The sequence below is a fragment of the Lampris incognitus genome, chromosome 6 (genome assembly GCF_029633865.1).
Source record: "Lampris incognitus isolate fLamInc1 chromosome 6, fLamInc1.hap2, whole genome shotgun sequence".
NCBI classification, from domain to species: domain Eukaryota; kingdom Metazoa; phylum Chordata; class Actinopteri; order Lampriformes; family Lampridae; genus Lampris; species Lampris incognitus.
In genome coordinates, this window is record NC_079216.1 from 58,352,336 (window position 1) to 58,364,534 (window position 12,199).

The window sequence follows — 12,199 nt, forward strand, 5'->3', positions numbered from 1 at the left end:
AATGGCTACATACCTGTAAGTGGACTTTTCTTGTTCTAGGTTGCTGAGGGAGTTAGCTTTGGGAACAGGGCCAGGTCCAGTAACAGGTTTAGGAGCATCTGCAGGCTGGAGCAGCAATACAAGTCACCATTAGCGATTACTAACAAATTTTCTCCGTAAGAATTAGTCAGTAACATAAAATATCTGATGACGTGTTGGACATCTAAAATCCCCGAAAATGCACACAGTGAGCAAGATTAGGTCATTCCAAGGGAGCATGGGTCAAGTTTTATATCTAGTTTTGAAGTGCCATGCTAAAATTAAGAATCAAAAGGGTACATACGATAAAAGCCATTTAAAATGATCAAAATTATAAAAAAATTAGTTTATTACAGACAGATTTTCACATTATTTATGGCAAAATAATGAATGGCATTTTTATTACTACAGTCTCACAGGACAGCAGATTAAGCCATCAACACACGAGCAGTCTGAGTTTGGCGGGAGAGTGGCTTAGAGGTAGAGCATGTCGTCTAGTAACTGGAGGGTTGCCGCCGGTTCAATCCTCTGCTCCTCCTTGTAAAAATGTCAAAGTGTCCTTGACCAAGACACCTAACTGGTCCGGATGAGCTGGTTGTTACCTTGTACCTTGCCATCGGTGTGAGTGTGTGTGGATGAATGTGAGGCATTAATTGACTGTAAAGTACTTTGAGTGGCTGTTGCAGCTAGAAAAGTGCTGTATAAGATGCAGTCCACTTACTGTCTGCGCTTGCTGCTTGATTGGGCACAGTAGTTAACGCTGACCGCTAAACATTAGCTCAAAGAGTATACTTGGTAGCCTAAGTTGCTAGTCGTGGTTAGCTTTGCTTTAAACAATAAAATAGGAGACTGAATCTGGTCATTCTGTCTAAAATGTTGCCATGAAATGTTTTTCTATCCTCGGCTGTGGTAGGATTTCAAATGAATGTAATATAGCTCAGGAAACTCAGAGACACTTAGCATTACACTGAACACTTAGCTTCTCATCCATGTTTAAGCCAGAGCTGTTGATTTCCTGTCTGTCACACAAAACTGTAATCTGACTGGGCGACTGTGAAAGGTCAACAGTAAATGGAATTAAAGTTTGAACTTTCACTAGAGCGGCAAGGCGAAAAATCCAAGCAGTCCATGACACCACTTTCTCCACAGGAATACTGGCACAGCTGATGCACAGCATTTCTTTCCTGTTCATTATATGGTGATGACTTTAGTCAGTAAGCCCAACCATGTGACTACACTTACACTCATCAAACACAGTGGCAGGAAATCACTCTGCATTTGACAAGGTGACCTTGTTAAATTGGTTGTACACACTTAACAAAACTCACCCTGAGCACTGATGCATCCCCTCCATCCTTTGCCCTGTCCACAGACACGGAGCGCTTGTTCTCAAACATTTTGACTCTGTTTAGAACTGACTGAGGCTTCATGGCAGGGTCTTCCTCGAGGTCTTCTCGCGGTGGAGCAGGAAAGGGCTTGGGGCCTGCGGTGATGCCAGGTTCACCGGGGGAAGGCAGGGTCTCAAGTTTAAGGGGGGGCATGGTGGGTTCAGAGTTCATCATGGGCTCATGCATTCCTGGCTTGTAAGCCCGGTTGGGAGGTCCGGGGTTGTAGGCAGGCCTCAGAGCAGAGTCCCCATAATACTGCTTTGGTGGGTCTGGGGATCGGGGCGAGTTTATGGGAAAGCTGTGCGATTCTGCTTCATATGGGGAGCGGGCATTGTAACCCACTGGGGGTGGGGGTGGGGGCTCATCATAACGCATGGGCCCAGGTTTGCTATGGCGTGGCCTGCCATCATAACCAACTGGGGGGCCGTCCTCATAGCGTGGCTGAGGGGGGCTGTAGTCCCTTCCAGGCCCATCCTCGTAAGGTGGCCGGGGGTTGTAGCCCATGGATTGCTGGTGGCCCGGCTGTAAGCCCGTGGGCTGGGACGAGGTCTGTTGGTCATAGGGGGACCACTGTTCACTGTAGTGAGGCACACGGTTGTCGTAGTGCAGGTGAGAGTCAAAATTGTGAGGCTTTGGTTCTGTGTAGCCACCTCCATCGTATCCATAAGGCGGGTGGTCGTATTCACGGTATGGCTGTTTGTCCTGGTACGGCAGCTGGTGAGTGTAGCTCACGGAAGGCTTCAGACCATGGTTTACACGCACAGGCTCCTCCATACTGTACAGATCTTTCTTGTACATCTGTGGGGAAAGAGCAGGAAATAATACATCCATCACCTCTGGTCAAAACAGCAGTTAAAGCTTTTAAAAATTGTCATACTGTAGGAAAGAAAGCAGTCAGAGTAAAAAAGGGCCTGTTAGAACAACCAGGGGGACCAAAATATGCTTGATACAAGAGAGGTCAACACACAGAACTTTACATATCCAAATCATTAGATTTTAAGTTACACTAACAACAGATTAAGCAAACATCAAGTCAAAGTGCAAGTACACAAGCAGACCTGTTCATTATTTAAAACCAGTTCTGAATGCCTGTTTGATAAGATGCCTTTCATAAATGCTGAAAAGGATTCATCCACTTATTCCCAAATTTCAGTTTCCTGTTTGGCACATTGGCAAGGAGTTGGTACATTTTTGAAAGGCCTCGTTTCAAACAAATGATGTGTAGCCTGTAGACAGCAAATCTAGTTACAGTGCTTCCTGTGGAGGAAGCTTGATTTGGTGACATCAAGACAGGCCAGTACCACTACTAAGGAAGGAGTAATTCAGTGCTTAAGCAAGTTTGTGTATTTTCCACCACAGGGAAGTTTGCTTGACAGAGATAAATACTAAGAATACTGTCTGCAGGTTAGTTTCCATCATGCGACCAACATTCAGTTTGCATTGAATCCAACCACTTCAACTACTGGCACTACAACAGACGGTGCATTTACCACTAGAATGCCACTGCAAACACAACTACTGTTTACCTACGAGAGTTAAGGCTAAAAGAAACCCCAAAAAAAAAAAAAAATCCAAAAACAATAGAGCCATGCAAAGGAAGTAATAGGCTAGTTAAGACTGGTTGTGGATGTCTTCGTCCAGGTCGAAGACAGATGCACCAGTCTCCACGTTTCCCAGCCCACTGTGCTCCATGTGGACCAGCCTGTCACACATTTTCTCTGATGGCCAGAGGCACACAGTGGGCTCAGTGAGTCACCAAGCGTGGGCGAGTCATGCAGAGAGCGTGTGGAAAGCGTGTGCGAAAGGACAGGCAGTTAAAAAGGCAGGCTGGGGGGACCCAGGCCCAGTCCGAAGGGCTGGTGTAGGCAGCGATGGGTACCTTTGGTTCTGGACCAGGTAGCCCAGACGGGTGGGGTTGGTGTGGTGCAGGGGGCTGAATTAGATCGGGGGCAGGGCTGGGGCTGTTAAGTGAGTCAGCCTGAGGAGCTGCGGCTGTAGCGGGTGGCTCCTCTGGGTGCATACCCTCTAGCTGTATGGGCTGCTCAACGGCAGGGGAAGCTGCCACCACCAAGGGCAGCGAGGGCATGGCCAGAACAACTTCGTCTTGCTGTGAAGTATTGTTAAGAGACATTTATGACACAGGCTTCCAAGGGCATACTAAAACTAAAGCACACCCCATCACCACAACTCTCTTTCTTTTATAGAGAAACATTATACCAGCCAAAGATCGCATTGGCCAACATTTGGTTAAAACAGATAACACAGTGGTAGCTTCTGCAGCAGGTTTCTTATTCAAACTGAGACAGTGAATGTTCAAGAGAACATGACATTGACCAGAGTTTGTTTTTATACTGTCATTTAAGTCCAGCTGTGAAACCCTCTCTGCTGTTGGGCCAGATTCTAGAGGCTTGCCTGGCCATTGCTGGCTGTGGACATTACCTGCTGTGGAGCAGCCATCTTGAATCCAGCAGGGTCAATACGATTGGCTGGATCAGGTTGCACGGGATGCTGATAGCCAGGGTAACCAGGTGCATCCTGGATGACAGGCGGATCCTCTCGTACAGGCTCAGAGGAGCGTGTAATGGCAGGCTCAGTGGGTAGGCCCACTTCGTCATTCAGTGTCTCATCCAGCTCCTGGTCGGTGTATGCCCCGCCCTCTGTGTCTGTGTCTTCATAGTCAGAGGTGTGCCGGCTGTCCGTGCTGTACATGGAGTATTCACTGCCAGGGGCTGAGAGGTAAGACAGACGGTCGTCATGGATATCCAAGTCATCCTCAGGGGCTCCATCCGCCTGACAGGACAAAGAGCAGGGAGTTTAACAGCTTGTATCTCATTCGCTCGGACCAACACATCAGCGTTACACATTTTTCTGTGATCAAAGTCTAGATGGGCTTAATTTCTGACCTTGCCCTCTGACACCCAGACCAGCTGGTTCTGTTGCTGCTGGATGGTTTCTTTGAGAGCGCCATACCACCCGTCGTTCATGTTATTCATGTTGATGGTGGCTAGGAAACAAATTCAGAATTACAATCAAATTACTTATTGCTAATTTTTGCTCGTTCCCTAATAAAAAGAAGGGGGAAAAAAAAAGAGCTCGAAGGGAAACCATCCCCAAATCCTCGCAGCCTGGTTCTGAGCACACTCACTAGTGAACAGGTGGTGATTGTTCTTCCTCAGTTTGATGGCTCGTTCATAGAGCTTCCGGGCACTCTTCCTGGACTCGGGACACAGTCGAGTCCTCATGTTCTTCACACCCTGCTTGTTGTCCGGGTTGAGAAACACAACAATGGGGTACCACTGAGCATAGTTTAACCTGTCCACTGCATTGGGGGTGATGTCCAGTACAGCATGTTTGTCCTTTATTGGAGAAAGAAGAGGAAAGGAAAAGAATTACACAGAAACTTCCAAAAATGCATGGTTATGGTGTTCAGTGCCTTCTGAAAGGGGCACACTTACTCTGTCGATGATCTGTTTGATGGTGTGAAGACGAATGATTCCTGAACTACGCTGGTCTGTTCCTGCATCTCTGGGTTCACTTTCTGGTTAATGTGGTTAACAAGATGGATGAAAAAATGTAAACGGTTAGTCAAATGTGAGAAAGTGAAATCAAAAATGGGGAGGTATTTGCATTACATATGTGAAAACGTACTTGCAAGCTCGAAAAGATCTGGCTCTTCTCTGGAGAGTTTTTCTCGTGCAACATCAGCAATAGGCCCAAATATAACAACTGGCCTTAGGAAACCAGCTGTACCAAATGAGACAAATGATAAATAACCATGACGGACTTCAGATGCAATATGCATTTGGCTAAGAACCGACGTTAAGGTTTTTTTTTTTACCTTCTCTTAGCACCACCCTCTCGTACGCTGGGAACTTTGTCTGGACTGGCTGGGCTGAAAGGTCCTCTCTACTCTTCCTCAGATTCCTCTTGGAGCTGCGTAGGCCACGGAACCTCCAAAAGTCAGCCCTGTCACCGCCTGCCGTTTTAGGAAGAGTGTACTGCACACTAGAGAGCTGCTCCGCTCTGTTTGCAAAGGACATGGAGAACAGATACAACTATAAGCAATTATTAAACTAAAGCACAGCTCAGCACACGGCGGATTATCAAGTCAAATGACAGATAGCATGACCATGGTGTTGCTGTCACCTGTTCTTGTTAGGGATGATACCCCTCTCCACTTCCTGGTGGTTCTTGCCAATGCGGATAGCCAGCCATGAGCCCAGCTTGCCATTGTAGAGGGTGTCAACAACGCGGAACACCTCGCCTTTGTTAAAGCTCAATCCGTACGGCGATTCCTTCTCGTATTCGAAGTGTGTCCGTATGTAGAAGGAGTCACCCACATCAGACTCGACTATCCGCCGGTACACTGAACAAGACAAGAGTCGCTGATCAGACCCAGAGTGACAGAAAACCCTAAAGAACAAAATGTCTCATACACTCAATTCCACTCACCATCCTTCTTCTTCTGGGCCAGAATAGTGACCTCTTCACCTTTGGGAAGGTCTAAGAGAAACAGCACCGCCTCTTCTCGAATTATGTTTGCAAAATCTACATTATTTACCTGAAATTTGTAATAAAAGAGGTCACTAATATTGCAATGGTGGTTGGTCGCTTTAGCGTTGTGATGTTTTTGTAAAAAAAAAAAAAAAAAAAACACCCTTTAATGCCATTTTAAGCCTGTGTGTGTTCAAATGATCTGAAACAGACTATTAGACACTAAACAAATACAAAGTTTGAATCTCAACTCGGATAAATTTTAAACAGCTGCTCCTGTGCTCTACATTTGTATCGGTGATGATATGCCTTGAGTTGTGAAGGTTGGAGCTATTCCACATTATACTGGACAAAAAGGAGGAGGTACATGCAGGAAATATGTGGCTGGGAGGAAATGGGACAAACACAGTTGAGAAAACTGTTTTAGTGGGCATTCTTGGGGGGCCCATTGCTAAGAGACCAACCTAGACGCACGGGAATCTTTGAATAACGGGAGTTTCAGACCACAAATAAAACAGAGCGGGAAAGCTTGGGGGGGGGGGGGCGTATCCCATACTGATTTCAGACACTGTCAGAAACCGTACTAATATATATATATATATATATATATATAAAAAAGCAAAATTCCCTTGGAGGACACCGTCATACGTTAAGTTTCCTCTCTGCAAATTTGGACTTGCATGTGAATGCCAGGATAACTACACAAAAGAGAGTTTGGGTGAGTTTGCAGCTAACCATATGTTTTGCAGTTTTGATGAACGTCTCACCCTGAGAATTTGGTCACCCTCCTCCAGACCCTCCTTAGCAGCAGGACTGTCTTCCAGGACTCCAGCGACAAAGATGCCCACGTCGTTCCCCCCGGCCAGCCGGAGCCCCACGCTTTCTCCCTTCTTGAACTTCACCAATTTCATGCTCGGTCTGAGTGCATTTGGCGAAATGCCCAAAATATCACATCACATTTGTCTCCTTCTTGGTGGTATGACATTATTTTAAGGTACGAGGTTTTTCCAAAAACTGGTTATGAAAACTTCCAGCTAATACAAGCCAGGTTTTGTGTTCATTGACGTTTTTTTTTAAATGCAGTACAGCGTAAACAAAGTACAATAAAAAAAGAAAATCTGTAGAAACAGTAAACTTGTTTAAAATATACATACATCTGAATCGATCCAAATGGGCATAACAAGATATACTGCCCAGCCCTAGCATCAAATGTGGAAAATAGTAACACTACAACACAATAACACTAAAACGCTCATCTGTGTAAAAGGCTTCATCAGCACACTCATCGGTTATATTCACCTTTCACTATTCAGTTAACTGGCGAATTGGCGTTTGTTACAAATGTATATGAAGACAGTGAATCGAAACTACCCAGCTGCCTTTTGCTTGAATACAGAGAACCGAAGGCAGTACGTGCAAGGGACCGTTGCAAAAACTGTCAGCTGCTGTTGGGATCTGTGCTGTCACAATGAACTGCAGGTTGAATTTTCCCCTCGTAGTTACCTTCCCATTGGATCAAGTACAACGAGAGCTGATCAGAGGAGCACTCCTGCAGGTCATGGAGGGACCTCTGTGCACTTTAAAAGCATCCGTATTTCAGTTTCTGTTCACATATTTTGAATATACTATATCAGTTCAAATTTCCTTTCATAGCCTCGTGTTGGTGCAGCCCATCAGGCTCATGCAGGTACTACGTGCATAATAATATTCAGAAGTGACCCACTCTTGATTTTTGTTGCAGTTGTCTGCTTATTTTGTTCATTCTGAGCTATGTAACCTACCAGGTTAATACCCCTGCATGTGCAAACTTACTCAGATAATATAATTGATTCTCATGAGCCTTTCGAGAGGGATTTACCGTAGGATGCTGTCGTCGTGAGCGGCACTGGGCACGGGGGCATCCGCAGGGCTGACTGGCAGGTCGACGTCTGGCTGCCCAGGCTGGGCGTACACTGGCTTGGGCTCTAAACGACACAAACGTACACAAAGTCTCGTCGCTACGGACGTACGAAATTGCACGCTTACATGTTACAAGAATGCAAACACAGCCCCAAACACAGCGAGTTATATCACCGCAGACACACAAAAGACACATACGCCGATGTGAATACTGCGCTCTAAATAAATAAAAAATACCCTGCATAGGAATTTCTGAGCTGGCATGCGTGCACGCGCACACAGAGTTCTGAGCTGAGAGGTCAAACAGACAGGCAGCGTGGTGCTGCAGGCTGGGGAGGAACGTCAGACTCGATCAGCTCATACCCTTTATTTCCTCTTGGCTCTGGGCAAGCTCCACAATGTGGCTTTTTTCTTTTTTGGAAACTATGTTTTTAGAAAAGGAACAAATGACTGGTTCATACAAGTTTTCATTTCATCATTACAAAACTATTTCCTACCCAATTATCTAGACAGACAGGTAAACAGGACATGCTGGATTCCTGGGTGCGTCACAGCAAGAGGACTCGTAAGTATGAATACAGGACAAATGCACATTGACAATAATGACGACCTCTCCCTCCCTCTCTCACTTTCATCGTCTCTCATGTGGACACGTTGAGTTTAACAGCCGCAGCCCTGACCTGGGAGTGGTGGAAGCTGTTTCTCCTCTCTGGCGACAGCGGAGTCAATGGGCTTGGGCAGAGGAATGTCCTCTGCTATCTTCGATGGCGTCGAAGCCGTCTTGGAGATCCTTTCATCATCCCGACTTCTGTGACTAGACAAAATATGACTCATTTAAGTTTATCTTTAAAAAAGTGACTGGTGATATTATAAACATGTTCTGCAGATGTATGCCACAGATTCTGTACAGGGCCGTATGCAGCTCAGCGCGTAACCTTGATGTCAACTTGTCGAACCTTTCCTGATTGCGGTGGACAGACATGCTTTAGCCAGGGAAAAAAAACAAACAAGGGAAGAAGAGAACAGCTTGAGTCTGAGGCGGTCCCATGGTCTTGAAGGTCACTGCCCTGCCTCTCCTTTCTTTTGTAGTCTATTTTTAGAGTAGCTTATCTACAGCGGCAGCGTGGATTCTGTCCCCCAGGTAAATTTTAACACGGGGCCCTGGATAAAGACCAGGAAAGGTTTGACTCCATTGCCAATTCTGCATGCTGAGGTCAAGCAGACTTATACACAGTAACAAAAGGTCTCCCGAGGCAATTATGAGTGAAATAATTACAAATATGGAGAAAAAAAATTACGGCATTCTGATAGAGCTGAAGCCTGTTGTGATTCAATGAAGCTATAGTGGGGAACTGGCACTTAGGCCTGTCAATAACATCTTATTAAACCCATCCAGGGGAGGGCACTAGACCTTATAGAAGTTGGTAGTGCCTTCTCCGAGATACTACCAAGGTACTATCAAGGTAATGCCTGGGTAGTACCAATAACTGCTTAATGAAACCAGAAAAAAGTCAAAGAGAGTTCGATCAGGCCCAAGACACACCATAACTTGTGTCAACCTCTCCTTCCTGTCAGTCAGTACGTTTACATCATGTTGAAAAACAGTCGATTTATTGTGTTAGTCTGACTAAAACTGAACTTTTAAAATACATCTAAACGTGTTAGTCCGACTGAAATTGTACCAAAACGAATTTCTCGAAGTCAGACTAACACACCTAGATAATGCGGTTGGGGATTGATTTACTCTGGCACGTATATGCTTCAATTGGCCCCGAACCAGCCTAGGCGTTCTGCGCATGAGCCTTAGTTCCCGCAGTCGCAACCAGCTGAAAGGGGGCATATCGCCGCCTACCGTACTGGGGTCGGACATACTTCCGTCGATAAATCCATTCTACCCCGGTTTTTGTATACTGGGACAACAACAGCAGTCCAATTACATGGCCTAATCTTAACGGTGCATGTAAATGCAGTCAGTAACTCCAGACTCTGGGGACTCCATCCATCAGAGATCTGAACCCTTCAACATGTTCAACACGCCGTTGCTAAGTCAGAAAAAGATTTTTCACTCTGAATCTTAACTTGACCATTCTAGAATTTCACAATTCAACCCAAAATAGACAATTCTCCCAAAACAGGCACTAGAGGGCAGACAGACAGAACTACATGTGGATATAAAACAATCGCTGTAATCGCTGCACAACACATAAGGGGCGAGCGGTGATATCAGTAGATGATGGGAACTTTTGTTTGCCTATTTTCTGAGGCACACTGTCCTTGTCCCAAATATGTGGTTTGCACACCCAAAACAATGTTACACACACACACACACACACACACACACACACACACACACACACACACACACACACACACACACAGATCATCTGACACTTGCACTAGCTGTGTTTTGTGTGACAGCCACTCTGTGATCCCCGAGTCAAAACAAGCCCCGTCTCTTAATAATTAATGCCAAACCGAGTCACAATGACAATATTTTGTTATAGTCGTCAGCTGTTAGATAAACGACAGCTTTCTCTGACATGAATTCTCAATCTCACATGTCAAACGCAAAGAGATCACAAAAAAATCAACAGAAAAGTCCATTAATCAAAAAGTCCTTGGATTATTACAACCCCTACCCAACCACCCTGGTTAGTCCTGGGTACGACGTTAAACTGCAACCGTCGGGTCGTCGGCGACTAAACCGGCACTCCCACTTCAACCCTTGGGTTGTTGTGAGGAGGGTGTGTGGACACCCAGCAGGACTAAAAACAAAACCTGTCAAAGGGCGGATGAGTTCCTCCATGAACCAACGGCCGTCCATACCTGGAGAGGCGATAGGGACCACCAGGTACTCCCCCTACTGGAACACAATGATGGCTCAAACTGTTGAGGCATCAGCTTTGCTCCTACAACCTCAAAAAAGGTTACGGAACTGATGATGATGATGACCCAACCACCCAACTCTAAGTAGCCAAGAGCTTATTTCTTAACTGAAATAATGGATACAGGTTTGCAGCCATTATCCAAGAACTTAACAATATTGAGATTTTACATCATGTCTTAACAGTATGTGAGAGGATATCTATCCATCTACACAACTACTTACATCTACTGAAATATACTACTACAATTACAATTACTACCTACTATTAATACATATATAACTTCTAACAATGGTGCCAAACTTACGGTTTTCTCCAACTGCCAGGTGTATAAAAGGAACAAAAAGGGGCAGTATTGAGCACTGGACATAATGCCACAGGAAACTGTGTTCTGTGAAGGAAGAATCAGTGAAGCACTTGAAGATACTACCACAAGCAGATGGGCCAAAACCTCTTCAGAAAGGTGTGTATGGTATCTGGTCTTACCACAAGGGCAGTATAAAATGCAATGCACAAGGTCCAAACTTATCACGACAAAGGTCTACACACCAAAACATCCACTGCTTGCATCTAACACCCTGACTGAGTTCCTTATTTTAAATAACACAAAAACAAACCTTTTACTTTAAAATCCCACCTTAAATTCAACAGCGCATAATCCAAGTAAGGATGTTTAACATCAAACGTCTCTTCCCCAGCAAGCGCTTAATGTACCCATTTATGTGTAAGTGCCCCACTTGTTTTTAAAGCCACGGCCAGAATTTCTGTTGCCACCATAAACATTTTTGACAGCACATTAACCATGGGGTAAATATCAGTTTCAGGCTCACCTATAAAAAGGCAGAGAACTATTTTTGTTTCACGGTTTTTCTGTGTAAATTACAACTTCCAACATGAGGTCAGTGCTGTCTGTCCAATTGTCAGTTGCTTGATGGTGGCTAGTGATGGAAAGTGTCACACAAACAATGAGATCAATAATGTGATTAAAGTATTTAGCTGTCATAATAGACCATGGTAAATCCCCCCCCAAAAAAAAAACATTCACGTGGTCATGTCTCCTTCCAAATAGCATCTTAATGAGGCAAAAATTCAGAATTTTGGTGTGCGTGTATATGATGTGTATAATGACTATATAATGTATATAATGACTAAATGGCACAGTTATTTTGTCTGCTTGGGACATCTCATACATCTTTTGAAAGATTTGATACTGGGGTTTCCAACTACCGACACTTCTGTTGAGTGTTATAATGTGCTCGACATCAATAATCTCTGACCTTTGCACTTCCTGCAAGTAGTTGCTTGCAGTTTAGGTTATTTAAATTCATTCTCACTGCAAGTTACTGTATAAAACGTTTTTGGTCCTTACCTGCCATTGCTGATCTGTGGGGGGGAGTGCCTGGAGTGGTCCGAGGGTTCTGACCGTCTGTCCGGTGAACGGGAACGGCTGCTTCGATGTCTGTCGTGTGATCGATTGGAATGGTCAGACGCCAGAGAATGGATATCTGAAATGTC

General features: G+C 45.0%; 1 protein-coding gene across 1 annotated transcript in view; it reads right to left on the reverse strand.

The window, feature by feature from the left end:
• Positions 1 to 12,199, reverse strand: part of tjp1b (tight junction protein 1b) — a 47,112-nt gene that overhangs the window by 5,387 nt on the left and 29,526 nt on the right. Inside the window, exons 8-22 of the mRNA XM_056281224.1 lie at positions 12,054 to 12,198; positions 8,480 to 8,613; positions 7,759 to 7,864; positions 6,668 to 6,818; positions 5,859 to 5,967; positions 5,553 to 5,772; positions 5,245 to 5,429; positions 5,055 to 5,150; positions 4,862 to 4,944; positions 4,552 to 4,762; positions 4,310 to 4,410; positions 3,846 to 4,196; positions 3,286 to 3,513; positions 1,347 to 2,204; positions 14 to 105 (exon numbers count right to left, since the gene is read on the reverse strand). Coding sequence (XP_056137199.1) covers positions 14 to 105; positions 1,347 to 2,204; positions 3,286 to 3,513; positions 3,846 to 4,196; positions 4,310 to 4,410; positions 4,552 to 4,762; positions 4,862 to 4,944; positions 5,055 to 5,150; positions 5,245 to 5,429; positions 5,553 to 5,772; positions 5,859 to 5,967; positions 6,668 to 6,818; positions 7,759 to 7,864; positions 8,480 to 8,613; positions 12,054 to 12,198 — 3,070 coding nt within the window. The remainder of the gene's footprint in view (positions 1 to 13; positions 106 to 1,346; positions 2,205 to 3,285; positions 3,514 to 3,845; positions 4,197 to 4,309; positions 4,411 to 4,551; positions 4,763 to 4,861; positions 4,945 to 5,054; positions 5,151 to 5,244; positions 5,430 to 5,552; positions 5,773 to 5,858; positions 5,968 to 6,667; positions 6,819 to 7,758; positions 7,865 to 8,479; positions 8,614 to 12,053; position 12,199) is intronic.